At 40.7% G+C, this 27,479-nt stretch overlaps 4 protein-coding genes across 4 annotated transcripts; 3 read left to right on the top strand and 1 right to left on the bottom strand.

Annotated features, from left to right (window-relative positions):
* The first annotated feature begins 14,538 nt into the window (after nt 1-14,538).
* Nucleotides 14,539-19,384, top strand: LOC136410528 (ovochymase-like). The gene is made up of 14 exons (XM_066392721.1): nt 14,539-14,850; nt 15,842-16,066; nt 16,119-16,389; nt 16,447-16,640; nt 16,692-16,778; nt 16,829-17,008; nt 17,183-17,392; nt 17,655-17,894; nt 17,955-18,093; nt 18,147-18,285; nt 18,336-18,523; nt 18,640-18,839; nt 18,889-19,125; nt 19,176-19,384. The coding sequence occupies exons 1-14, from the start codon at nt 14,658-14,660 to the stop codon at nt 19,343-19,345; spliced, it is 2,673 nt and encodes an 890-aa protein (XP_066248818.1). The 5' UTR covers nt 14,539-14,657; the 3' UTR covers nt 19,346-19,384.
* On the bottom strand, nt 19,337-20,036 carry LOC136410438 (serine protease 7-like). Its single transcript, XM_066392597.1, has 2 exons — nt 19,687-20,036; nt 19,337-19,627 (listed from the first exon to the last, which is right to left on the bottom strand). Exons 1-2 carry the CDS (start codon nt 19,754-19,756, stop codon nt 19,398-19,400), a joined length of 300 nt encoding a protein of 99 aa, XP_066248694.1. The 5' UTR covers nt 19,757-20,036; the 3' UTR covers nt 19,337-19,397.
* A 1,057-nt stretch (nt 20,037-21,093) lies between these two features.
* On the top strand, nt 21,094-23,060 carry LOC136410436 (phenoloxidase-activating factor 1-like). The gene is made up of 7 exons (XM_066392595.1): nt 21,094-21,253; nt 21,307-21,609; nt 21,674-21,966; nt 22,024-22,265; nt 22,317-22,519; nt 22,574-22,831; nt 22,884-23,060. The coding sequence occupies exons 1-7, from the start codon at nt 21,193-21,195 to the stop codon at nt 23,045-23,047; spliced, it is 1,524 nt and encodes a 507-aa protein (XP_066248692.1). The 5' UTR covers nt 21,094-21,192; the 3' UTR covers nt 23,048-23,060.
* A 98-nt stretch (nt 23,061-23,158) lies between these two features.
* Nucleotides 23,159-27,096, top strand: LOC136410435 (phenoloxidase-activating factor 3-like). The gene is made up of 9 exons (XM_066392594.1): nt 23,159-23,202; nt 23,321-23,395; nt 23,452-23,655; nt 24,120-24,455; nt 24,508-24,702; nt 24,758-24,974; nt 26,296-26,489; nt 26,551-26,772; nt 26,822-27,096. The coding sequence occupies exons 2-9, from the start codon at nt 23,332-23,334 to the stop codon at nt 26,983-26,985; spliced, it is 1,596 nt and encodes a 531-aa protein (XP_066248691.1). The 5' UTR covers nt 23,159-23,202; nt 23,321-23,331; the 3' UTR covers nt 26,986-27,096.
* The last annotated feature ends 383 nt before the right edge of the window (nt 27,097-27,479 follow it).

Below are 27,479 nucleotides of genomic sequence, written 5' to 3'. Positions count from 1 at the left end.
GAGGCATATAAAACAAAAGGACTTGTATGTTGTCATCAGAAGTAGTCCTACTTCATGACAATGCACGCCCCCATGCAGCAGTACAAGCTAAAAAGGTGCTTAAGAATTTCGAATAGGCAGTCTTTGACTATCCACCGTATAATTCTGACTTGGCACCAAGTGATTTTCACTTGTTCGCTGGGATAAAAGTGTGGTTGGGAAAACAGTGAGTTAACACAAAACGTGGAATTGAAATGATGTAGGCCAGATTGATTTAGTACACAGGCGAAAACTTGCTGTGAAAAGGGTAGAGGAAAACTTGTTCTCCGTTGCGACAAATGTCTTAATGTCCTTGGCGCCTCTGTCGAAAAGTAGTTTGGAAACATAAGTAACATGTTTTGCTGACCTCATTTATTTTTGCTAGTTCACCGAAACATGAAAAAATAACCCTCGTAAAACAGTTACCCCCTCCTCCCCTCAAATTAACCTCTTTGCAAATGTGTAGACAGCAAATTTGTTTATGGAAGATTGAATTAATTTGATCTGCCTTCATTTTCTATAGGACAGAAAATAGCTGAAAACACCAACTACTCCGAACTAACCCACTTTTACAGGGCAGTTGCCGAATTGATCGATCGAAAACTCAATTAATTTGAACTGAGTTTATTTGTTTGCCATTATGCCGCTTTTCCAACTTCGATAATTGATATAATCTCGAAAACCTGTAGACCAATTGTATAGAGAACTTATGTGGAATTAAGCGTCCGACGAGCTCTATAAGCCTACTCAAGGGGGTTGTTAAATCTCTTTTCCCGCGATCGCCTACGGAGCAGGCATAACAAGCGGAGATAATAGTAACGAACACAGATACTAACACACGCGTGTGTTAGGAAAAATACGTGAATAATAGACACAACACAAAGAACTACTCTGAGTGAAAAAATTACTTGTACTAACGTGCTAGTATATTAATTAATTAGGCCACATACGCAATAACCTAATGACATCCAATCTGTCTCCAAAATAGCAAAAAGACGTTAATATCGATAATATAACCACCGCCTAGTCGGCCATTGTGAAACATGCGTAGATTCATATTGCTGAAGTTCAAGCTGTGTTGGATTTGAGTTGCGATGACCCAGGTTCGAGTCCCAGCCGGATATTTTTTTTTTATTTGGGAAAATTGATGTATACTACAAATCACGTAACTTTTTATTCACGTCACAAAATGTAACGATTGAGAGTCGCCTTACGTAAAATGACAAGTCATATAAATTTAATATGCTGAAAAAGGGTAAAGAAATATTTGAGTGTCTTAACGTAACACCATTTCGTTGCACGATTGTCGTTCAATTTGTTGACGTTTGCCGGTTGACTTGACAGCTGATATTCTGAAAGCGTCGATTTTTGTTAACTCTGTTGTTTTTGGCGTTTTAAACTGTTGCTTTCTTTGTTTATCGGGTTTTACAATAAAAATCTGTTCTTTTGAGTGTTATTATTATTGCGAGTATAATGTCCAAGTTTTTAAACAGTAGGTGTAACGTCCCTTATCAACTGTTTTGAAAGAAAATTGGAAAATAATGGACCTTTATTACCGTTGAATTCAGTTAGAGAGGTAAATTGAATTTTAACATTTTTAAATACCTTAAAACACTAATACCTGACAAATTCCTGTAACATATTAATTTTTAATTACGTGATTTTCACCATAGATGACTCGCATGAATGTTTCTTTACGCACTCGCGTGAGTGCCACCGCCTGCGACCCCCGAGCACATCCCACACACATGCGTTAAGAGTGCATTCGTTCTGTAAATGATTAGTACCTGACACGTGCGAAAGTGTCTTTACCGCACTCGATCGCTGGCTGAACTCCGTTTCGCCTCGTTCGTTCAGCTGACGGTAGAAAATACTGGACAAGAGAATATTAAGATTTTACACCGGTAGTGGTGTCTCTGAGTTTCTGATATATGGGGTAACTCTAACTGCATTTTAAAGGAACTTCGACATGAAAGTTTCTTAAACTGCATTATCGAAACGCCAGCAGCTCGCGGGAGGTATCGGAGTTCGATGCAGCAGCCGCCAAAAATTTGGTGCCGCTTTTCCAGCTCCGAGCGCCAATGCGTCAAGATTCCGTGGGGCTTAAAAATCTGAAATACAGGCAAATCATATCTATGCGCTAAATTAGGACACTCGCAACCGAAAGTGGAATACAAAAACATGAGTAAAATGAAAAACATGTGTTTAGAAAAAAATATTAACGCGGCCAAACGTGTTTCTTCTTAGCTTAACGGCTCTTTGTTTGGTCCTATTTTGGTGACTGACGAATTTTTATGGACCAAATAATGAGACGCAGTTATTTCAATCGGCAAATATGTCAAAGACATGGGATTTTTTCTAGAAGTGCGTTCCCAAATATCGCCACCTTCTGTTACTTTTCAAGCAATAAACGAAATTTATCGCTCGTATCGGAGATTATTATACATAATAACACACTCGCAATAGGAGATATTATAATGTGACCGCGGAAGATCAAAGGCGAGTAATCTTCCTAAGAAGGCATAAAATCGATTTTTATGGGTTTTTCTATACAAAACGCGAACGAAGCATTTAACACTAAATATGCGAACAAAGAAGTCCGAAAACTAGTGTTGTTTAGAGTTATGTGGAGGCATCAAATAGATCTGAGGAACCGCCCAAGGAAACGAGTTATGTATGTTTTGAAATGTATCGTGTCAAATAACTCCTGCTGGGTGAAATGTGTTTGCTCTTTGTGTCCACTTACGTAACAGCTACCCAATTAATCTAATGGGATTTTTCGAGATTCACATTCGGCAACTTTCAGCCACACACGCAGTAATTGCTCAATATATCTTTTGTAGGAACCTCTTTGACAAATATATCGAATTAACACGTGCACTGACACAAATTAAACAACAAAACGACAAAGTAAAAGGGCTTTCAGTCCCTCCAATCGCACAACTCCAACATGGAAGTTGATTCATTCCCTTCAATCTGCTCGAAAGGGATACAGCCAGATGAGGTCATTTTGTTATGTGGGCTGCTGGGCGGATTTAGGGTTGCTTTTTGGTGGGATGGGCAATATTTAGATTTTAAGCCTCTTTGATTTCGTTTAATCCCCTTTAAACGGGCTGATGATACTGGGATCAGCATTCGACAACAAAGGAATGAACAAGTAGCAATTAGGGGCTACGTAAAACGGTCTGAGCGGAGGAGCTTACAAGAAAAGGTGCAATAAGTTACTCGAAACAATTATAAGATAAAGGCACCCAGTGTCTTAATCTATAGTGCAGACAAAAAGCTACACAATGCCGCACATTAGTCCCTATTTACGAGCGCCTCGACCGCTCCCTCCTGATAAATACATTACACAAAGAGACTGCAAACGAGAGTAAACATCTAAATCTGTGTCTTAGTTTAGAGCTTGTTTGTGCTTGCTCAGGATTTCGCGCTTAACATTAAAAAAATTGCAGAGCGAGCGAAGTTGACTGACGTCCGCACGTAGAGGCGAGCACGATAGCCAATCGGTTTGCCTCGGGGTGTCCTTGAAAAAGCGGCAATGGTATATGAATCAGTTGGTCCCAGAGATGACCACTAAATACTTTCGGAAGAACCCAATTTTTGATTTCCTGAGATGTGTATTAAATCTGATTCGGGCCAGCTGTTGCCTCCCGAAGGAGGAAAAAAGGCAAAACTACCTCGAAAATATCCCGATAACCTTTGAGCAAGGCTATTTCCCCATCGTGCCTTAAAATAAAATTTATTTCATTTCATATTCGCGAATAAACACAACTTAATAAAAGAGTTGTCTCTTTTTTAAAAAAGCAACGTCCTTTTGGCTGTCTTATAAATTTCGCCGAGATAGTTCTCGGAGGAGTCTGAAAATAAGATTTAAAGAGGAGGGAAATGTGACAGAGGAACGCTGTTAAAGTTCCAAAAAAATCCTTTCTCTCTCTCTCTCTCTCTCTCTCTCTCTATCTCTCTCTATCTCTCTGATGTCCTCTCTTAGTCAGATTTAGATATCAACAGATTAAAAAATAACTTTGCCAGGTGGGCTTATTCCAGAACAATAATAATCCTCCAAATCCGAGCAAATAGCTGAAAATAACGCCTTGGGGGCCTAATACCATAAATAATTCACGCAAAGGCCTAATATTTGATTACGGTTTTGTGTTGTGCCTTACTTTAGATTTGGTAGGTAGTTTACTATCATTTTCTAAGTTTGCCAGTAGATTCAATTAGTAAACAAAGTGCCCGTCTCGCGGAGTTTGTTTAGGGGGAGAGGGCCAGGCCCTAAATATACAGCAAAACGTTCTTCGCAGATTAATATCCCTTGTTCAACAAGAGTACCCTTCTATTATGCACAAGGTTGACTTTTATATTACGTTTAAGTGGCAAATTCAATTACCAACGAAATATAGGGAAATTTAGACCGTACCGTTTAATTTATTAAAGGCTTTTAGTTGCAAAGTTGCCAATCAAGCAAGGGTTAGTTCGGCCAGTTTATTTTCTCTCATTCTGATGCTTGGGCATATCAGTTATTGCCCACGAGCCGGAGCTAGACGCATAAACCACCGCTCTTCTGATCGCCCTATAATTTTGCGTTGCTTCCCTGCACCTATAGCCGAATTTACATATAGAAAGGATTTTCTGGAAAATTACTTTCCGAAATCTGTCTGGATATTGCTGCATAAAGACTGGGTTTTTGCATAAAATACTAAGAGGAAGTGTCGTACGTTGTAGTTATAAAAAGGTCTTGACAAAATTACGATGTGAAAATTGAGCCTGAAGGGCGTTTAATTGAAAGAACTTCGTTGTAGATTGCAAGAATAAAATAGATATTTTTCTTGACAATATGCTGAAAGTGGAGTTTTCAACAAGATGCGGTATTTCCCTCGCCCATTGGTCCCATACGTTAGTGGACTTGCTTCGGAAACACTTGCTTTCTTGATGATATGGCGAATCAAAATTATTTTTAAAATTTTGAAGTGGAAGATTTTTCGATTTTCGAACCTCGATATCTCCAAGATTTGTGCACCATACTTTAAAAAAACGTCTACAATTCAAAGGGAGTTGCAAAATCCCCTTGACTCTTTGCGAATCGAGTTTACCATTGGGTCAGTTTTCTCGTAACTTAAATATCTATTATACATACAATAAACTCTAACTTATGTCACATAAATTGGGCCAACTTTACCGCCTTACGCCCATATCTTAATCTGGGAAATAACATGCAGCAAATAAAAAAGTTTTAAAAAGATATGGGCACACTCGCTCTCGCATCCGCATAGAGGCGAAATTGCGAAACTTTGACATAAAGGGACAGCATGTCATCTCGCTTCACTTGAATGGACTTTTTGAACCTTTATGTTCGCATATTTTGCCCTTCGAGTTCTCCGGTTTAAAAACTTTTATAATATTGTATGTTACCGGTTTTATTAGACAGAGCGACGATGGCAAGGGCCTCTTACTTGTTGCCCATATATAAAGGGAGTTTTATCTTATGTATCATTACGGAAAGAGGGTTGACCAAGGAGCCTTTATGAGTCAACAAATCAAATTTAAATTAAGAAATATCGCCTGATCCACGCAGCAATAACAACGCATTAAACTAGGGGACGCGAAGAGAAATCAAACACTTTAGTTCTTGTGCCAGCGGGGGGCACCTATTTTGGACCACCTAGTGGCCTACATTCGCCCCTCGCTTTCGACTATGAAATGTAGTAGAGCACCCTTAAATTCAATGGCTGATAAACCCTTTGAATGGTCTTCCAAAAAATCTCCCTTACTCGAAACAATATTGCCGAAACCCCTCCCGATTTCGTCCTTTTATTCATGTTTTTAATCCAGCCTCTTCAAATTCCTCTCCCTTGCTTTTATCCTCTTCAACATCCTGCCTGCTTTCCTGATGGTAATCCTGGAATGAAATACATTTTTCGAGGACCTACTCAGGACCTTAATATTTGCTGTTATTAGAAGGATTCAGTCAATATTTGCCCTGCGTTAAATACATGGGAGAACTTTCCCGAATTTCAATAATGAACGAGTAAGTACCATTTGTAGTGTCTAATTTCGTCATGTCTTAAACTCATTAGTTTCGCATTTAAATCCCCGAAAACCGGTCTTTTCGAGATTGACGATTTCGCGATGATAATAAAGCAAAAGTCTATTAAAAAAGTAATTAAATACGAAACGGATTATGTTCGAAAGGGGGATTGTGCCTTTGCGACATCAGGATTTTTTCAAATTTAATTTTTAAGATTTAAAAATCACTTTTCCGTTCAGAGGAAGAATTGCTGAAGCAATCAGCCCTTAAATAATTTAGAGCTAAAGGGTGAGCCATGTCGTTTAAATGTACCGGTAATTAAAAAACTTGGACTAATTGTTCGCATGATTAGATAGCCATAAATTTTAATTTTAACTCTGCCATCTTGGGAAAAACGTCTAAAAATCGAGGAAGGGTTGGAAATTAAAAGGGATGGCACATTTCAAGGCAAGATTGTGTCGGAAAGTTTATTAAGGGATGAATTTATTTTTAAAGGCGGTTCATTCAGAGCTGTCAGGGAAATCGTATATATGACAAGCAGCGTTCAGAGGCCAATGTAAATTGAGCCCTGATGAGGTTCGTTTAGGCAGAAACCTCTTCTCGCTCCAATCGCAAAATTTGATGACGCACTAATTATCTAACCACGTCCCGAGGAATTTTATCGCTCAGCTACTTTGATGATGCAAATAAATGCTTCAACATCCCTCAAGCACCATCAATGAAAACACATGCACAGAGCCCAAACAAACCACAATCCGGCACGTTTTAGTTGCGTGAATATGTGGCTTTTGCTAGTTTCCTCGTTATTGGCCACGTGGTATATCTCTATTTCCGCCAAAAAATACCTTTAATGGAAATATAAAAACTTAAAGCTGCTGGGTCTTTCGAGAGCAGCAGAAAGTTCCCCGAATAACTCAAATTTGGTACTACATCTGCGACCTACCAAATCGAAAGAGCTTCAATCGTAAAAATAGAAAGGAAGTTTTTGATTTTCTTTAAAATTTTTTTTTTAATTGAAAAAAATCTTTATGGAGAACATTCAGTCTGTGAAATTATGGAAGAAAATGCGTTCAATTAATAAATGAAATTGCCTTTTCTTTCCATTTGCTGAAACTTATGATACTGACGACATACCTCCAAAGGACAATTCCGAAGCCGGCGAAGAAGTTTTTAGTGGACAGCCGCTTAGGGGAATCCCGCACTACCCGGCCTCCAGAACATCAACCCGGAATATCAATCTTTTGAAGACTCTTCAAGTAGCAAAAAAATTGAAAAAATTCTGTGATTTGTAGGGAAGGTATAAATAATATTTTCTCGTACATTTCACAGTTTGAGTATTTGTAGTTTAGTTTTTTCAATTTTCTAAAAACACCGCATGGAAAAATTCTTTTCTTATGCTTGGCAGGAAGCCTTCAGATTACAGCATCGGCCTGCGTTTCAAGTAGAAATCAATCTGTGTGATCTGTAGAGAACTTCTAATTTCACAGTTTCAACGCTCCTAGTTCAGGAATTGCAGTTTTCCCATAACTCAAGAATCGAATTTTGATTTTCTCTATTTTTAGAAAAAAATCAGATTTCAGCCTGGTGCTGCAACATTTTATGTTAAAAAAAATTGCGAGATCTCTAGAGAATATTTAGATCCGTAATTTACAATAATTGCACGGTTTGAGGCTTAAATTTTCTGCAAATCCGTTTTTTTTTTAATTTTTGATGCAGACCAGAGTGCGCCGATTATTGTGTTACGAATATTTTAGTGTTTTTTCCCGTTTCATTTAATATTTTTTAAAAATTTTTCACAAGGGTTTTCGCTTAAAAAATTGCTCATTAAAACAAAAATTGGCTACGTCAATGAGTTTTTTACAGAAAATATTCCAAAGTCTGCTAAATCACACAAAAAAATACCTGTTCGAGATTTTTTGGCGCAACCCCCCCATACATGCAAAACCTTTCCATCGAACCTGGTAAACAGACCTTTTGTTCGCTCGTCCCTTTCGAAGGTTTAGCGAAGGGCTTTTACGTTCGAACCTTCGTTCGGTAATCCCGCTCTCCCAGTTTAATTTCGAATGTGGTTTACGTGCATGTTTATTGTCGCATATAACATTTTATACTTCTTTAATAAAATTTGGGGGTGAAACGTATAGAATACGACTGAAAATTTACGGAAAAGCCCCTCTGGCGACCCGGCAGTATAATTTCCTAAATGGGGCTGGGAATTTTATTTATTTGTGGGTTGAGGCTCGCCCCAAAATGCCTAAACATTTCAGGGATGTTTGAAAGGGGTGGCATACACCTTATGGATTTGCATATAAAAAAAAGTATAATGAATATGTCGCTGACTAAACAGTGTTGGGAAGATCTTCAAAGGGGATGGGTTTAATACTAGTTCAGCATCAGGTGTTGCAGGCCTCCCCAAACCGCCATAAGACCCCACTGACGTCTTTTAGTGCGGAAATAAACACTTTACGACTGACTGTTTACAAGTTTTACTACATATGGGCCTGCCGCAGGGTGTGCAATTAAACCCCCGATATACATTACCCAGTGAGAATTGCCCCCTATATTTTTGCATGAGCCATAAAAAGTGCACTTTAAGGATTAAATTACCGGGAGAAAAATAACTCTCAAATAAGAGGACAATTATAACTCACAGAGCGCCATTCTGAGGGGGCATTAATCTTTTATAGCAATTTTAAATTGATGAGGTCACGATCAGTCAAATGTTAATGATGATGAAGGAATATCCGCACGTAAAGCTAGCCCAGTAACAATAGATTTACGTATGAAGGATCGCGAAAAAACCACCCCTTTCCCGAATTTACCCTAAAGGCTAAACCAATAAAGAAGACCCAATTAATACCAGCGGAGCCCCATACCACCGAAAAATTAACAACACCCATCACGCTATCGCCGCACTTCCCATTCAGCTCAGTTCGCAATTGGTGCGTCCCACCGCCCTTAAAAGTGAATTTGACGCGCTATGAAAGAACTGCCCTAAAATAAGCAACATAACCTGATTTCGGGGTGGCATTCAAAGTGTGGGCCAGCGGGTTTTTTCGAATTAATTGAGATGGTCCAGTAACCCGGTGGCTGCGGAATTAAGGGAAGGGAGAACGCGAAGGGACGCAGGACAATGACAGCTTGCATCCCTATAATCAAGGGGTGGTTAGTTCGCGAGCCTTTTTATACGCCCTTTCATTGTTCGAACATAAATTAAAATACCTTTTTTGTGTTGACGGTAGAGTGGAATATTCTTAGGGGCCAAATTGCAGAGAGTTTTGGAAATTAATGGAAATGGCGAAATCACTAAAGGCTTGATGACCACTTCGGCCTTTCTGACATTTTCTCGCTACGTGGTGTCAAAATTTCATAGGCGCAGGCCATTTTCCTCACAAAGGACAATTTCTCGAATCAAAGTCCTCGGGGCTCCCTTCAGGATGTGGATTAAGCTCTGTCGGAACGGTCAGATCTCTGCAATTTAAAAGCGGTACGCCACTGCGATATTTTTTACATGATTAAGCGCACTTTGGTCTACGTCGTGTCCAAAATTCGTTGGTATGGCCAATTTTCCTTTCAAATCACAATTTTTTGAATATAAGTCCTCGGGGTTCCTTTCGCCAAAGAGTGCATAGAGTTAGAGTTCGTTGTTGAGGAGGCTGAAATGAGGAGGTGAAACATTTTTACTCCGAGAGTGGCGCACTGCCGGGATGTCTTTCGCACAATCTGATTTCTTCACAACTGGGAAATTACGCACAAACTGCGCAATCTTAGCTCTATGAACAGGGGCACGTTCCATGTCGAATCAAATCCTCAGGATCCCCCAATTCTCGAAGCAGCTACGCAAACAATTGACCTTAAATTGTTGTTTAGGAACTTTAGAAGATAAATACGACAATTAAAATTTCCTCATTACGAGGCATGGGTACCCCGGAGCAATACACCTAAACACTTCCCCGTAAGAGGAAACCCAAACAGCCTTTATGCCATGGGTTAAAATTTATTCTGCCTCATGCCATGTTTCGGACATCAAAGAACTTTGAAAGTTGATGTGAAGCGGGAGTTAATTAATTGGGGAATAAGTGAGCATCTCTATATTTATTTGTCCCGAATTTTAGTCGAAATACATCGCTGACAATGCGAGAAAAACACCCTTCCGATGTGGGGTAACTATATTTGAGAAGTTTTCAGGCCTAAAAGTGTATTATGCGATTCTTCAAGGCAAATCTCTTTCTGGCACCCTCTCTTTGAATTTTTGTACGCGCAGAAAACGCGTTTTATGTACGTATAAATATTCGATAAAAAAAGCTTCGCTTTAATGCCACATTTTTATTCTTATTCGAGAGTGGAAGCTCGCAAAGACATCGTTTAATTACTTTTCAGTCACTGTAGCGGGATGTCGATGGCCGAACGAAAACAAAACGTACAAATTTGAATCCAGAACGAGGGTAGATCCCCGAAATTCTTTGAAACAGCATGTTTGTGTACCGTTTAATTTGGCTTTTCTTTTTCACCGAGAGGGAAAGAGGTTTTTAATTTGTCGAAAAGCTAACAAAAAAACGCAATTAAAAGCGTTTTTGCTAAATGAATTTGTGCGGCTACAAAGTCGCTTTTAATGGAAAACCGCCACCAGATTCATATTTATTTAGAGGAGTAGTGAGTGGCCCAGCACAACCTGATGCCGGGGTGATAAAAAATAATATCAGCCATGATAGAACCCAGAAAATAGGTTTTTCTGATTTAAGAGAGATAAACGTAATTGAATCATTGAGGCGCAAAAAGGGCTTTGGCTCAAAGCCAATTTTTCCCAATGAACTTCGCATTAAAACAACGTCTAACCCTTTCGCTAATGAAATTTAAAATTATTCGAAAATCATCTGAAAAGGGCAGACAACTTGGAAAAAGTCCGCAACGTCTGCATTGTCTAACTTAATTAAATACTCGCATACTCGGCAAGAGGAAAGTTTTCAAAGTTCTAAAATAAAACGTACCTTCTTTTGAGAAAACAGGAAGCTTTGAATTATCAGTGGGAATAATAATTCTAATGAGTTCGGCTCGTCTTTTTGAGTTTCAGACGTTTATTTTCTAAAAAAAACTTGAAACTTAAACAGGGTATTCCCAGAATTTTTTTCCCACGAGGAAAATCTTCAACAGACGCCCGGCCTGGTGGTCTATCGGCTAGGCAGTATGAGACTCCCCGAATCTAAAACGGTGCCAAAAACTTCGGGAGAAAAGAACCTTTCACGATTCCGGAACTGAATATATCGGAGAGGGCTGCGAGTAGCTACTATCTACTCCCCTCGTCTCGTGCTAGTTGCTTCCGCGCTCTCCTCATCTGTTGCGCTTTTACAACATCTACCCTCTCTTAGGTGTTGAAAACCGGGTAAAATCGGGCTTTTGCGGGCTTTTTCCATTAAAAACTATAGACGTAGGTACATCGGCCGATCGGAAATCTGTCCCTGGACTCAGATCTTCTAATTGGCAAATGTTTCGATATTTCATACATGCGCGCGGTTAGGTATAAATGTGTTGCCGTTGGTAACTGGCTCTTAAATTAGCCGAGCAGAAAATCGTTCATGCGCGCCTAGCCATAGGCCAGGTGCGCATGAACGCTCGATTTTACCCGATTTGTAAATATCTATCGTGAGTTAGGATAAATAAAATACTGACATAACCTCTTGTTTTTGAATTGCTTCATTTAACGTTTATTGTTTTGTGATGTACCCTTATGCTACACCTATGTACGTCACTATTTTATAGTAATATACCCGGGGTGGCCAGATTTTAGTGTTTATTATTCTCAAAAACATGTGGCCCTGAATAATAAAACATTCACCTCTTTTCCTCGTAAGAAATACTTTTTTTAATTCTTTTTTGCGTAATTTAAGGAATTAAACAATTAACATACGCAGTTTTTATAAAACCCATCTCGTTTTTTTTTGTCGCCGATAGCAAAATCGGATTATTCCGCAGGCGTCTTGAACCAACCGATAAAAAATCCGCCCATAAATAATCAGACACAAAAAATCGGCCGATACTTTAACCGTTCGGAGGCACCTAGCCTTAGAGTCATTTTGGGTGCTGTGATACTTCTTTTCTCCCTTTGTGCAATCAAAAGGGCTTCGCATCCCCCCTTGCCCGTTTTGTGCCCTTTCTAGTAGCGAGGCGACCCCAATCTTCCTCTTTCCAACCACTTTGTCTATGCCATTCTGGTCCCGTACCATAGTAACCACACGGTATGGGACTTACCACTTACATTTTCTCTTGAGATGTTTCTCTTCTATTATATTTGTGGCATCCACTCTCGTATGACCGTACTTGGGTGTTCGTCTTGAGCTTCTATGGTCTTTGCTGCCGTGTTTGCCCCCAGGACTAACTGTAATGGATCGTTTCTTCGATAGGCGCGCAGGCACTCCCCAGTTTTACCCATTGAATATTCATTCTTCAGCCTTCCGTATCTATTACCTCCCTCTTACTCCTCCAGAATCGGTTACCAGGACTCGAAGGGGAAGCATCCAGGAGTTACCACATGAAAGTATCCTCACCTTCACGTGGTGCCCCGACACCTAATACTAGAACCTTTGAAATTTCTACAAGAAATTTTGGAGGCATCTATAGGTCGCCATGAGGAGGTGCGGAGAGGTCTTTGGCTCCACTACTTGAAGGATCTGGCTAAATTGAGTGTGCCTAAAAATGAGCGTCGCCGGATTTTCGCAAATTATGTACCACGAAACGTTTTAAATAAATATCTCTAAATCTCCTCCGCAAACAGCCGAATTTCACTTTCCTTCGACGGAAGATATGAGAAATCCAGGCGTCATTACTAAAGCCCTTAATGACCACTTCAAGCTTTTAGCCACTTACCGAGGTGCCCTTGACAAATGTCCTTCTGTACTCCCGAAAAACTTCGCTTTTTGGTAGTGATAAGGGCTGGTAATAAAGTACCTGATAATAACAAACAAATTTGGAAGTGGCCATTCCGTTTTTCCTAATGGCTGTTTTTGTGTGTCTGCCGGCGCTCTAACTTTGCCCTTTTTTCAACTACACTGTCCAGGCGGGTGTTTTCGCCCGGATGAAGGTGGAAAAGCCAGTAGCGGTTACATTTTTCTCCTCGCAATAAATGCCCTTAAAGGGACAATAACTGGAGAAAAATCGCCGAAAATATCTGGTAAAATTCAAAAAGCCCCATTCTACGCCGCTGATTGGTACACAATGGACCAACGAATTCAAAAGCAGTAATTTTGATAATGACCTTGATAACGGGCGAAATATGGCATTTTTGCAAATCCGGCGCTATTTATTCTTCCCAAGGGAATTAAAAAGGGATTAGAGCGGAGTGCAAGGATAGATAAAAAGGGTTAATCTGCTCGTATTTTCATTTTCTGCCGGATTGGCCCTGTCGCGTTCGGAAACCCTACGATGATGATGGCCCTAATATGTTACAATTAGTTTAATCCGGAGACGAAATCTGGTGTCATACTCCGTGGGCATTTAAATCGGCCCATTCATCGGCCAATTCTTTGCAAATTCGCCTTGAAAGGAATCGCCTGATTGATTTCAAACCGTCTTAATTAAAGCCAAAATTTAATCGGATCTCGAGCCCTTGTAATTAATAGGGCAGAAATTCACCCAAGACAGACTTCCGTATTTAGTGTTTTAACAAGTCAGTCGGGCGATGTTGCCGAAGGCAGGAAAAAGGGCCACACTCGCCAGGGGCAGATTGACGATCGAGGACGTTGATGGCAACGTCGCGTGTTGAGCAGGATAATTGGCATGAAAGTGCGTTTGCAGGATTTATGAGAATTATGCAGAAAACTGGCCCCTATTTCCATGCTTTTTTTACCTCCGATCGCCCCCACCTCGGTCGTACGAGACGATACAGTCTCGCTCAACCTTATAAAATTTTACAGCTCTATCCGGCATAATGCCTCAAAATTGAAAAGCATAGACCGTCTTTATCTGTATTTCTATTTTATCAGGTCGTTCTCGTCTGTATATGAATATAAAGCAGATTGCGACGTTTTCCCCAGGAAAAATCCCGCTATCTTCATGATTGCACGTCTGCTCAGCATATTTCTGAGATATTTAAACACTCCTGGCTCGCATATTGTTTGTGGCTTCTTTTCACGTCAACATCAGTTTAACAAGGGCGTATCTGTTGCAGACCGGAATGTCTGCTGCCAGGGAACTGGATTTAGAGTAAACATTTCCAATAGGAGATTTTTTTTTGCATTTGTCCTGGCATTGGGATTGTTCGCTAATGCCTGACAGAGCGAGGGGGGACTTAATAATATTCCCTGCCTCTGCAGCTATTACATGAAAGTGCGTTATAAAAGCACACAATCAGAGACCTCGGCACAATAAGACCCTAATTCCATTCAATATCGAATATTTGAAAAATCTCGATAAGTAGGAATCGAGAATCGCATACCAAGTGGGAGAACGGGGAGCAGACAACGTCATAATAACGCTTTCTCCATAGTAAACAAGCTGGAAATCGCTTTAACTTTGATGTAACCGAACCAGCAGCAAATGATAAGGAGTTGAGAGGTCAAAGCAATGTATAAACTGTGTCATCGTCAGCCCATTCTGCATTGTTCCAGCGGCTTATCGAAAAATGCAAATGAAGAAATGTGAATTTCTTCCGTGCTTTTTGGTGTTAATTTGTGCCCAAAGTGTGAGATTAGAGGGGGATAACTGTACCGGCTATTGTGCAGGATTGGAGAATAGCTCCGAGGGCGGGAGTGACGCCTCATCCAGTGGGGATTTGGACGATGGACTTGAGTTGAGCGACCTCAACATTAATTTGAGTAAGTCTGAAATCTAACTTCGAGAGGCTGCCGCCTGCTTATCTTTGTGCGGAAATGGAGTGTTTCATGGAAGGAAAGCTCTGAAATCAACCCGGGCTGATCTAAACCTCAAGGCAAGCGCAAATCTTCAAGGTTCTTCCCCGGCGAAAATGCCTCAAAGAGCTTCTTCTCCGAGGCTGGAAAGCAGCACAAAACGCGAGTTTGGAAGTTTTGGTCAATATAAGAAGCTTTGCCTGAAGGAAAAAGCCTGTGATGCTTTTAGGTTAAATATTCAAGGTTCTTCCCCAAACGAATTCCTTGATGCAAATGTTTGTGATTTTAAACGCGCTGTATAATGAAGATTCCTAAAAATACTTTACTAAGAGCGCAAAATCTTAATTGAATTACTCAAGATCGATATAGGATTCGTATCACTCTGGCCGTTCAGGTCCACCCGGGGGATGCTGGCCGTCTCAGTAAATGAAAATACCTTAAAAGGCCTCAATCAACCAAATTAAAATAATCAAACTTTCGATTAACAATAGACACCTTGCGATAGCTGTAATGCTGCCAAGTTACTCCAAGTTTCTCCTGAAATGAAAATGCCTGCAAGGCTTATACCGAGGGAGACAGATATTTTTTCTTCTTTCTTTTCTGCTTTCTTCCTCTCTGCGCAAATCTCTCTTCATTAAATGCACAATTTTTCTTGCCAGAAGACCCCTTGTAACATCAATTCTGCTAATCGTTTCTGTAGACCCTATCGTTTCTCTTCATAGAACCACCATTTTCTCTCCACGTCTTTATTTCTTTTTGTAGTATCCATCTTAAGAAGGGGGGCGAGATTGGGTGACTACCCAAGGCGGCAGGTTTTCCTGGTCGGTGGTTTTTCTTGGGGGCAGGTGCGGTAAATAAAAATTCCGCCCAGGGTACCAAACTTGCTAAGCCCGGCCCTGCCTTTTTCTTTGCATACCCTGTTAATGTTGCTTTTTTGATTCTTCACTCTCACTTCCAGAATTTGCTACCCCCTGTGAAACCCCAAATGGTGAAGTAACATTCTGCGTAAACCTCTCACAATGCCCGGTCCTAGAAGCTGTAAAAAACAAAAAGAGATATTCGGAATATATCCAGGCTTCCAGATGCGGCCCTAAAGACGAAGGCCTAGAGAACTTTAAAGTCTGCTGCGGAAAGTACAAGAATTTTCGTAACAAAAGACGAAAATCTGAGCAGTCGATAGAATGTGAGAATTACAACAACGTAGACGCTCAAAATGATCAATAATTATTCTTTAGCGGCAGATGATGCTACATCCCCAAAACCAATATTTGACTCTGATCAGCTTCTGCCTCGCGACTGCGGCACTCAAAGGTTCATAATGAGGGGAAGAATCGTAGGAGGGACCGAGGCTTCGATTGGGGAGTATCCATGGATGGCCAGACTCATCCACAAAAACAAGAATGGCAGGAAAAGCTATGGATGCGCGGGGTTTCTGATTCATCCCAAATACGTAGTCACCGCAGCTCATTGCATTGTCTCAGAGTTTGCTGAAATCAGAGGAGATCCGTGAGTTTAGGTTTCAGATGCTGAGTACTGTTGGTATTCAAGGTTCGATTATTGCAGGTATTCAGTGCTGTTGGGTGAGCATAATGTGGCCACTGTCACTGATTGCTCGCCTGGAGGGGTTGTATGTGCAGATTCGGTGCAAATTAGTAGGATAAATCAGACGATTGTACATTCGGCATACAGCAAAAAATCCAAGAACCATCACAACGATATAGCTCTCATATATTTAAATAAACATATTAAAATGTCCGGTGAGGTTTTTAGCTAAGATCTGAATTTGTTTTAATAAGAGTTTTGTTTAGATTTTGTCAAACCCATATGCCTGGCAATGCAGGAAGATCCCTACTGCAGGAAGTACTACATAAGCGGCTGGGGAAAGACTGAAACCGGTAGAAATTGAAGAGACTCTTAGATGTTATAATATTACTTGTCTGTTTAGCTGAAACCAGTCCAGTAAAGCTGAAAGTGGATCTGAGCGTCTTCGACAAGGAAGTGTGCAGGGAGAAATTTAAGTCTCTGCTAGATTTAGATATACACGAGTCGCAGATATGTGCCGGGGGTGAGAAAATGAAGGACAGCTGTAATGGCGACTCCGGAGGGCCGTTGATGATGAATAACGGTCAGTAAGTCTCAAATCAAAAGAAATTCTTTTTTTTTTTGACAAAATGCCATTCACCATTGTGTCAAGAAACTAACGGTAGACTGCACATTCACATGGTGATCTCCATTCACCATGCTATCAGGAAAATGATTTTTCTTTACCTTTAAATTACTGTATTTTCTTATGGTTTAGGTACACATTTTTTGGCCGCAGGCCTTGTAAGTTACGGGGTTGGATGCGGGATGGCAGACTGGCCAGGAGTATATTCCAGCATTCCATATCACCTGAATTGGATCAAATTGAAAATGCTCTCTATTACAATAAAAAACCCTAAAGCCAAGAAGCCACGAAGCCGGGATAAAGCCAAAGCGGCCAAAGCAAACGCCATAGAGGAATCGGATTGAAATGAATACATAGTCAATGGACTTCCTTAAACGTAATTTCAAGTTATATGTAATGTATATATCTGCTAAGAGAGTTTCATTTTCATGCTTTCCAATCCCAATTCCAATAAATACGTTGCGAAACAACATCCTAATTAGCGGTTCTTTTACTCTAGCGGTTCTTATCAGAAAAACCTTTGAACTTTGAATCTTTTCGCCGACGCTATTGCAAATGAGATCAATATTATTATAACCTATTATTATCGTAAACTAAAAAATAACTTATGCATATGTGTGTGGTGGCTTGTTGCATGAACTACAGGTGGCAAATAATGGGAATACCGGTTTATTGATACAATACAAAACGACCAGCTTCGGGTATTTGCAAGAAATCACATCTTTTAATTGGGCTGCTTCAAGAACACTTCGTCATAAGTATATTGAAGTGAAAAGAACCAAGATGGGTCTGCTCCATTTGCGGGGGGTTTACTTCGTTATTTGCATTTCTGCCGTCAGTGCCCGTAAGTATTTTGTTAGGTATTTTTTGGTAGTTTTCATCACTAATGTACCCCATTATACAGAAACCTTAGGTGGGTTCTGCAGAACCCCCTTAGGGGAAGCGGCCAAGTGCATAAGCGTGTACGAGTGCAACTCTTTAATGTCCCTCCTAAGGATTCCGACTAGAACCAGCGAACAAACGCAGTTTCTCTTCAATTCCAAGTAAGTTCAGTGTTTTTCAACGATTTTTGATTTTCTCGAGGAGGAGCTTTTAGGTGCGGAACTAGTTCTTCTGGGACCACCTACGTATGCTGCGGCTCAGGCTTCAACAAAATCACCTCAACTGAGGATAATTCCGATAGCAGAGTTGTCCCAAACAAGGCCATTCCGGATAGAAATAATTGCGGGTGGCAGGTAGGGATTTTTCTTCACATTTCCTATTGAAGTTATGTCCAGTTTTCTAGGCAGCAAACCGAATCTTTAATGGAGAAGCCACAGCTCTGGACGAATTCCCTTGGATGGCAGTTATTCAATATTTGAAACCAAATGGGCAGCGTAGAATCGCTTGTGCGGGCTCCCTAATCAGTCGTCGATACATCTTAACAGCCGCCCATTGCGTCAAAGGGGAGGTTTTGGTTAAATTAGGGCAGCCGTAAGTTTTGTAAACAAAACTTTAATGCATGGCACCGCTCCGACGTTAACGTTATTTTTTCCCAACGTGGTACTGCTCCGATATAAACGCAACGTTAATTTCATTTCTTCTTATAGAATCAACGTGCGTTTAGGGGAATACGACACCAGCAGCCCTGGCAAGGACTGCTTCCAAGTGAACCGCACCAACTTCTGCAACCAAAACGAAATAAATGCAGGAATTGAGGAAATCATCCCGCATCCTGGATACACTGGAGAATACAATCGATACGACGACATTGCCTTGATCAGGCTTAATCAAGACATACCATATTCCGGTTAGTTAAAATACCGATCAGGACATTGTTCATGAGAATCCCCTTCCAGACTACATCCAGCCCGTATGTCTCCCAAACCTTTCAGAGGCCTCTACTGCAGGAGAAAAGCTTATAGTTGCGGGTTGGGGCAGGACTGAAAAGGGCAGGGACAGTAACGTGAAGCTGAAGCTACAGGTCCCCTTAACCGAAGCCAGTAGATGCAGGAATGCTTTCGTCCAGCTGGGGGTGCAGCTGGGGGATGATCAAATCTGTGCTGGAGGGGAGGATGGCAAGGATTCCTGCACAGGTTTGCAGCAATTTTTGTGTCCTCAATTTCCAGACAATACAGGGTTTTAGGTGACAGTGGAGGTCCGTTGATGCGGACGTTGCCCTCAGATGGCACAAGATGGATGATTGAAGGAGTTGTTTCTTTTGGGTATACTCAGTGCGGCACCAAAGGGTTTCCAGGGGTCTATACGAGGGTGGCTAAATACGTACCCTGGATTCATAAAACAGTGAAGAATTAGAGTTTATTTATTATGTAAATAATGTACCTATTACACAAAGAGAGTGTTTTCTTTAGAGCTTCTTGTTCGCATTGGTCCAGGTAGTTTGGTTGCCGCAACATACCATGGGCAGCTCTCCCAGCTTCCTTTTGGCGCACTCAGAGGCCTTGATAAACTGCCTTTCTTGAGTGCTGATCTTACTGGCGCCATTTAAGAGCAATTTAAGAAATAGCTCACAATCACTGATTCTCACGCATTCTCCCTTATCTCCATTGGGAGTTCTACAAATCAAGACTTTAGCTTCTAAAACAAAGAATTCTAATAGCTTAAGCTCTAATACTAATCATTGGGGCTCCTCTTACCGTTTTGTTCTAATTGGGATATACAGGGCGTTAGCAGCAGAGCTACGACAACGATGGGAGTCAAAAACATGTTGCTCAAATTGAACAGGTTTAACTAAATACTTAGATGAAGATAAATACTGATATTTATAGCCCGATGGTATGAAGAAACCTGAAGAACTACGTACCCACTAATCAGGTTTTGTGGTCCTTCTTTGAAATTTTAATCGACAGAGTGGTACCGCAGGTACTCGGGTGGGTACTACAATGTTTGTTGGTGGGATTTTCCGTTGCGTAGGTGTTTCTTAGTGTGAAGTTTACGTATGTTTTTAGTATGAATAATAACCGCAATGAAATACCTGGATGCTTAGAAAACGAGAAAAATGATTAGAACTGTGTGAAAATCTCGGAATTAACCAGGTCAATTTTAACAAGAAACTTCGGCAAATTTACTCGATGCTGCATCAAGTGGAAGAAGACTTTTCCGACATTATGGTGATGCAAGACGACTTTTTGCTTTTTGCAATCTTTTTTAGGCCCGCCCTGGTTTTCTCGAGCTTTAAATTTTAATATTTTGTCGCAAATTATTTCAACTTTTGTTAAAGTACCTAGAAAAGCAGTGGCGTACTAATTTCATCTAGCGACCAGCAGGGTCGGTCTTGGCAAGTCTAGTGTCCTGGGGCGTGGCCCAATCCCCATAAGACCAGTACTGGTGACAAGTTAATGTTCTAAAAACTACCTCCTTATAAGTGAACTAAATAAATATACTATCAAGTGTTTTGAGGCAAAACAGATATAATGTGTCGCATTCCTCGATCGCACAAAGGCCTTTGATAGCGTGACCCAAAAACCAAAAAATTCTTAGTTAAGGAAGTAGCGAAAGAATACATTAAATTGTTTACACTTAAGGAAAGTCCCTGCCTGAATATTTCAATTCTTAAGAGAAAAAAATCTCTAATGAGCGTAAAACTCTGACCAGCTAAAATACCAATTCGATTCACAGGATTTCAATGAGCATCAGTAGCAGAAAAATGATTGGCTTCTTTATTGGCAAAACCTTGGAAAATCCGGAATGTATTATAAGAACAACGACTTCAGGCATCTAGAATCTGACCATTAAGCTTAAATTTAATCAAGGAAGCTCTAAAATGGCAGTGCCATCTTGTGTCTAAAAAAATATTAACGAAGTTAATGCTTAGACAACTATGAATTAAATGTTGATACTAGAGGGACTTTACTGTTAAATACTCCTCGACCACGTAATCCTTTATGGATAGCGCGAGATTATGGATAGATTTATCTAGGGGGTCGAGAGATGGCGCTAGACTTATAATAATTTTCTTCCCGAACAGATGGCGCCTATGGCCCTCTTTCCTTAAACACTCCATTTCTTGGTTTTCGTTTATCTCGCGATAATAACAACAATTTTATATTAAAGGTACGTTCTAGTACCAGTCAAGCAATTAAAACTCAAGCCGCAGCGTTGTTTATTAGTAATATTCCCTAATTAATATGTAAGCTCCAGTGATGTTGTTTTTAGTGTTATCATTGAGTTTGCTCGCGGTCATCGATACGAACGGCTGCCCTTGTATGTGCTGAAGCTTTGGCTTGAGAGTATCTTAGTAATCAATCACCTTTTAGTGAACGTGTGTAGAACCCCAAATGACACCCAGGGCTATTGTACGCAACTGCAGAATTGCCCTCACTTAGGGAGGTTGGCCCAAAGTGCTGATTTGAAGGGGAGGGAGTTTGTCCAAACCTCGATATGCGGATATGACTTAAATAACTCGAACTTGTATTGCTGTGATGCTAATGGAGTTTTAGAAGAGGCTAAAGAAAATTGCACTTCTACTCCCAAACCCGATGTGGTGCCAACTCAAGAATATAATTTGCACGCTTCTACTGCTAAAATTCAGTCTACTACGCTACCTCCAATAGTCACAGGTATTTACCCTCAAACACCCAAAATCCATCAGTCAAAATAATATATGTATATCCCATTTCGTAGGTTCCCCATTGGTACCCCAGTTAAGCTACTGCCAAACCCCAAATGGGGACATCGCTCAGTGCATGTCCATCTTCAGCTGCCCCCCTCTTTTGGCAGCTGCAATTAGCAACACCACCAGTGACTCTAAAAGGTACCTGCGCGAATCCACATGCGGGTACGAAAGTGGGATTTTCTTCGTTTGTTGCGGGAAAGACATCAACTTTGTCCAGTCGAATCTAGAAGAGGAGTTTGCGGATGAAACTGAGGAGATTAAGCCTAGTAATGCTATAGATGAAGATGTGTGTGGTGTGGAAGTAGGTATGGTTTAGATACATGTAGATGAGCATTTGGGAGTGAAGGGTGGGTTTTAGGTGGCTCCCGAGAATGTGGCAGCTATGCGCTGGAACAAGAATTTATTCCAGAATATTTCCTTGGAAAATCGAATTTTCGGAGGTACAGATTCAGAACTTCACGAATTCCCATGGGTGGCCCTCTTGGAGTACGCAGATAAGCAAACTGGCGATCGAGGGTTCCTCTGCGCGGGCTCTCTGATCTCCTCCAGACACGTTCTCACGGCTGCGCATTGCATGGTCTCCGCCTCTACCCATAAAATGTGATTTTAGTTAGTTTGTGAATGCCCGACGCTCATTTGACGATGTTCTAGGGTGAGCGTCCGATTGGGGGCCTGGAACTACACCACCACAGACAAGAACTGCGCCCAACGTAATGGGACGACTGTATGCATTGATCCGGCCGTTGATGTGGAAGTAGGCTCTTTGCACGTTCATCCTTCGTATGTGCCTAGAACCAAACAGAAACACCATGATATTGGGATTATCGAGCTGAAGAGCGACGTGAAGTTCACTGGTATGTTATGACGTGAAACTTTAAAACAATAATGGATTTTTAAGTGGAATGTAGGTCATGTTAGGCCAATTTGCCTCCCGATCCAGGGAGAAGACGCTCCTCCTGGAGAGAGGCTGACATTATCCGGATGGGGCTTGACTGGCTTTAACGAGGCCACAGTAGTCAAGCAGAAAGTGAATGTGCCTCTGATTCCAGTGTCCCAGTGCTCCTTGATGTTTCTGAGGAACTTCACTCTGGACACCAGGAAGGTACACAGACTGAGCAGGGGGCAGTTCTGCGCTGGAGGGGAGAGTGGCAAAGACGCATGCGTGGGTAAGTAAGACATACATTTACCCCCATAGGTGTCTTATTATGTGCTTTCCAGGCGACAGCGGAGCTCCATTGATGAGACGATCCAATTCTTCCAGATGGCACGTAGAGGGAGTGGTCTCGTTTGGAATCGGTTGTGGGCTGACAGATTTATACGGAGTGTACACTAAAGTGTCTTATTACACCGACTGGATACGCGAAATTATTAGTAATAAATAAATTATTTGTCTTTTATTGTTCTTATCTTGCGACGCTGACCATTGAGCCTGACCCCACTGCTTCCTGGGATTTTACACTCGTCAAACAAAAACACATTGATTTGCTAAAGTTTTTGAATACATGTGTTATTATATCATCTAATCATCAAGGAAGAAGTAAGGCAATGACGAACTCATAGAGAATCCCCTATTCCCGCTATTAAAATCCCCTCTCAACTAACCTGCACATTACTCACCACCTTTCACCATAAACTCATTAGTCCTTGTTCAACAGTTAGTCGGTGTATGCTTCCAAGCAGAATGACTGTGTTCAAGTCACTATTAAGTGCGGTTTTGATGATTTCCGTTGGTAAGTTCTTATAGAGCAAGCTCCACAAATTTTCACGTGCTTTAATAAAATATCAGGCACCTCCACGGTTGCCTCTATAGACATAGAGTGTCTACCCCTTGAAGAGTGCCCCTTCTCCCTAAACGTCCTCTCCAAAAGCCCTCACACCAAGTACGTGATCGACTTTGTGAATTCTACGAAATGCGGACGAGATTCTCAGGGAAAACTTAAAGTGTGGTGTGCCAGATTTGTGAACTGCAGGACTAACGACTTTAGAAATGGTAAGAAATAGATGGGCGATGTCTGCTGGTACAGGCCCAAATAGGGTAACCCAACGAAAACTTGGCACCTCGATTATCAGCATTTAGAATGAAGGTGTGTAAAAACCCTCGGACCCATCGATTTTTGATCTGAGGGGACAGTTTTTTATTGTATTTTCAACAGTTCAACTCCTTAACTGGGGTGAGAGTTACCCCCAAAATGTTTAATAGGAAGGGGTGTCGAGTGATATCTCATTTTAAAGGTAGTTTTACCCTGATTATAACCTCCAAGTTTGAAGTAATTGCCATTTTCCATTAGAAATTTTGGGGGTAATTGTGACCACTGTTCAGATTGAAAATCGAATAAAAAATTGTCCCCCTAGAATCAAAAATCGCGTTTTTATACATTTTCATTTTAAATACTGATAACAGAGGCCCAAAATTTTCGTTGGGTCACCTTGTATATTACTTGATGATGAGTGCAGGTACCTGCCTTCCCCCGCCACATTGCACCAGGGAACTATCTCGTGAGAGCTTAAGCGAATGCAACATCCCGGGAAAACCTCCGTCTTCGTATATTTGCTGCCCATGGTCAACAAGCAAAAAACGACGCCATATTCATGGGGACGACGAATTCCATGATCATCGTCATGATGACTTGAACTTCATGGAAAATCGCCTACTTCCTTCATCACCAGAACAAAAGGAAGATCACCATGACGGATGGTGGACGAACAGACTGTTCAGTGACGAGGAAGAAGAACCTGCACCGTCACCTCCGATTGTCAATGATTCATGCAAAACTCCGGATAATGACGAAGGTTGCAGCCCCCCCTTTTCTAACTAAACCTTCAGTAATATTCAGTGTATCAGGTGCTTGCAAGAATGTTTATCAATGCCCTAGGATGCTGGAAGCTCTGGCAAATTTCAACACATCAGACACCACTGCTTTGGACTACTTAAGGAGGTTCAAATGTCCTAGCAAGGGCCTGGAGAATAAGCTCGTCTGCTGTCCTCAGAAATCTATAGTGCTGCCAGTTAGCACCTCCAGAAGCTCTTCGGCTTTAGGTTAAAAGTTTCGACATTGCTAGAGCTTTTCCATGATATACCTTCATGCTTCCAGAGAACCAAGTTTGCGGCCAGCAATCTGCGGATAACAAAATAGCAGGTGGCAAAACCACTTCTTTGGGGGAATTCCCTTGGGCTGCCCTCCTTGAATACAACAGCAAGTGGGGACGGAGATATGGGTGTGGGGGGAGCGTTATTAGCGTAAGATACATTTTAACAGCCGCCCATTGCGTGGATTTAGGAGTTCTCGAGCAGAATGGATACCTCCAGGTGTAAGTTATCAAACTTTATCAAGACATGTTTTCCATACTATATTTAAAGTTAAGATAGAGTGGAGGTAAACAAAAATTTAACGTAAAAATTGAATGACATTGGCTGCAAGATGACTGAGTAGTTAGGTGTGAGTGTTCTCTGTCTCAAACGCCATAAGTGAGAGGAAGAAAGAAACCATACCTAAATAAAGTTGAATTATTTAGAAATTTATGCTTTTTGTGGGATTTTTCTCGAGCCGCTAGGGTGTATATACAGAAAGAGTTTTTTTCGATTGAGGAAGGGATTTCGAAAACTAGCAGAGTTATGAAGTCGGTTGAATGGGGAAAGAATTGCAGCTGTATGGGACCAATTTAAAGCCACTTTTGGTTTCTTGAAAAAGTCCATGGCTCGCTACATATTTAGAAAAAACTAAATTTTGTGGATTTTTATTAATCGATCTAGCGGTGTAGTTATTGGTTCTAGAGCAATTACGCAAATACGAATATTTTAAACAATTTCGTCCTGAAAAAGATAAGCTAACCAGGATTTTTCTGACAGCTATCATTTTTGGAGATATGACATAAACTTAATTTTTTCCAATGGAAAGCACAGTAGGTTATAACTTATTAAAAAAAGTATTTTTTCAAACCTTAAAATGATACCAATAAATAAACCGTTACTTCTCAAAATGGCGGACTGACAGTCTTTTTTTAATCCGATACTGTAATTTTAAGATAGTTGGCCATGAAATCGTTCACATTGATTTATTATTTGTTTGACACTGACAGCTCGCATCACTTAAGTCACATAAATTTAATAACCTACTATGCTTTCTATTTAAAAAAAAAGCAAGTTTATGCCACATCTCAAAAATGGCAGGTGTCAAAAAAATCTGGTTAGCCTATCTTTTTCAGGGCAAAATTATCTACAATGTTCGTATTTACATAATTTCGCTAGAATCAATAATTACCCGGCTAGATATTTTCTATTTATAGTTTGTCATCAACTTTGTGAATAGTTAATGAATAGGTTCGTAGAATTCTCAAATGCTATTTTACGTTTTTGTTATTTTGTTTAAAATGCACAAAAATAAATTCGCATAAATTAAACAAGATTTTATTGCGGATAATAAGCAAGTAAAAGTGCATAAATTAATAAACGTAATTTTCGCAATTTTTCTGCTTCTTACCTCATTAATGAAAAAATATCATTTTCAATTAATTTTTGTTAATTTCTTTGAAATCTACCTGAGTGCAACCCTGGCACACGCGGAAGCTCAGCTTCTTTGTTTACTTCCACTCTGCCTTAGACTTGAATGAACTATAAATTGGGTCTTCGTAGGGACAAAATTGTCCTTGGAGAATATGATACCAGGAACGCTACAGATTGTTTTGTTACTCAGTACGGATCTGAGTGTTCTGACCCGCTGCAAATATTGAATGTCGAGAAAATCATTAAGCATCAAAGCTTCAGCACGAGTACCACACGTAACGACATAGCATTGATAAAGGTGGAAAAGGACATTGTTTACTCCAGTCAGTAATTAAAGAAATATCCGGTTTTGATATACGATTTCAAGGCAAATTACCATTGCAGAATACGTGCAGCCAATTTGTCTGCCTTCAAACAGCTTCAGCCTGCAAGAAAAGGAGCATTTCTTCATTACCGGATGGGGAAGAACTGAGACCGGCTCAACGAGCCCTGTAAAGCTGAAAGCAAGAGTACCCCTAACTGATAAGAGCAACTGCAGCCAGTTAGGCTCTTTAGGAGAAGGACAAATTTGCGTCAGTGCTGGACTAGGAATTGATAGCTGCAAAGGTACATAGCAACCCAAAGAAATTTCAGACAATATCGTTTAGTTCTGCAGGCGATTCTGGAGGTCCAGTCATGAAAATCAGTGCTGAGTCCGGTGACATTGTGACCACTCTAATCGGCATTATTTCTTATGGTTTCGGCAAATGCGGAACCAGCAACAGCGTGAACACTTACGTCCCATTCTACCTAGATTGGATCAAGCAAAACTCGAATTAAGACCATTCGCACTTTTTATGTTATATTTTATGCATTCGAACACCCTGTACATCGACATCCCCATCCACGTTTCAGCTCCCCCTAGTAATCAATAAACGGACTGACCTTGAACTTGAATTTGGGGGATGCAAAGGAAGGGAGAAGGGACGCATGCCCCGGTTGCCTGCATGTTGCAGTCGAATGTCGACCTAAAGGGCTATTAAATTAAAGTTACTTTTGTGTGTATTTTCAAATTTTAGTGTCGTTCAAATTTGTTGTTATTGATTTTTCTGTGATCCTCTGCAGTAGCTGTTCAGTAGCACTTTAGTGGTGAAGCAAAAAGGGGAATAGATTCCCTATATATAGGATAATTCAAATCCGCTGCCCACCATTGGAATCTCGAATACCGCAAAACATATGAGGTCACTTAAATTGGGGCAAAGGTGTGCATTTTTGAGTTTCGTTAAATGCCGCTTTAAAATTTGGAAAATTCCGATTACTTTCGAAGGTGATCG

The sequence above is a fragment of the Euwallacea similis genome, chromosome 8, assembly GCF_039881205.1.
Source record: "Euwallacea similis isolate ESF13 chromosome 8, ESF131.1, whole genome shotgun sequence".
In the NCBI taxonomy this organism is placed as follows: Eukaryota; Metazoa; Arthropoda; class Insecta; order Coleoptera; family Curculionidae; genus Euwallacea; species Euwallacea similis.
The sequence above is the reverse complement of the archived record's forward strand: the minus strand, read 5'-3'. Positions and strand labels throughout refer to the sequence as shown.

What these genes read in the sequence shown, in the direction of transcription:
- LOC136410528 (XM_066392721.1), top strand. Translation starts at nt 14,658, where the DNA reads ATGCAAATGAAGAAATGTGAATTTCTTCCGTGCTTTTTGGTGTTAATT. An exon ending in CAGTTTCTCTTCAATTCCAA is followed by an intron (nt 18,094 to 18,146) that starts GTAAGTTCAGTG and finishes AGGAGCTTTTAG; the next exon opens with GTGCGGAACTAGTTCTTCTG. An exon ending in TCAAGACATACCATATTCCG is followed by an intron (nt 18,840 to 18,888) that starts GTTAGTTAAAAT and finishes ATCCCCTTCCAG; the next exon opens with ACTACATCCAGCCCGTATGT.
- LOC136410438 (XM_066392597.1), bottom strand. Translation starts at nt 19,756, where the DNA reads ATGTTTTTGACTCCCATCGTTGTCGTAGCTCTGCTGCTAACGCCCTGT. An exon ending in ATCCCAATTAGAACAAAACG is followed by an intron (nt 19,628 to 19,686) that starts GTAAGAGGAGCC and finishes TCTTTGTTTTAG; the next exon opens with AAGCTAAAGTCTTGATTTGT.
- LOC136410436 (XM_066392595.1), top strand. Translation starts at nt 21,193, where the DNA reads ATGTTGTTTTTAGTGTTATCATTGAGTTTGCTCGCGGTCATCGATACG. An exon ending in GAGCGACGTGAAGTTCACTG is followed by an intron (nt 22,520 to 22,573) that starts GTATGTTATGAC and finishes AGTGGAATGTAG; the next exon opens with GTCATGTTAGGCCAATTTGC. An exon ending in TGGCAAAGACGCATGCGTGG is followed by an intron (nt 22,832 to 22,883) that starts GTAAGTAAGACA and finishes TGTGCTTTCCAG; the next exon opens with GCGACAGCGGAGCTCCATTG.
- LOC136410435 (XM_066392594.1), top strand. Translation starts at nt 23,332, where the DNA reads ATGCTTCCAAGCAGAATGACTGTGTTCAAGTCACTATTAAGTGCGGTT. An exon ending in GGTTTTGATGATTTCCGTTG is followed by an intron (nt 23,396 to 23,451) that starts GTAAGTTCTTAT and finishes ATAAAATATCAG; the next exon opens with GCACCTCCACGGTTGCCTCT. An exon ending in CAGAAGCTCTTCGGCTTTAG is followed by an intron (nt 24,703 to 24,757) that starts GTTAAAAGTTTC and finishes TCATGCTTCCAG; the next exon opens with AGAACCAAGTTTGCGGCCAG.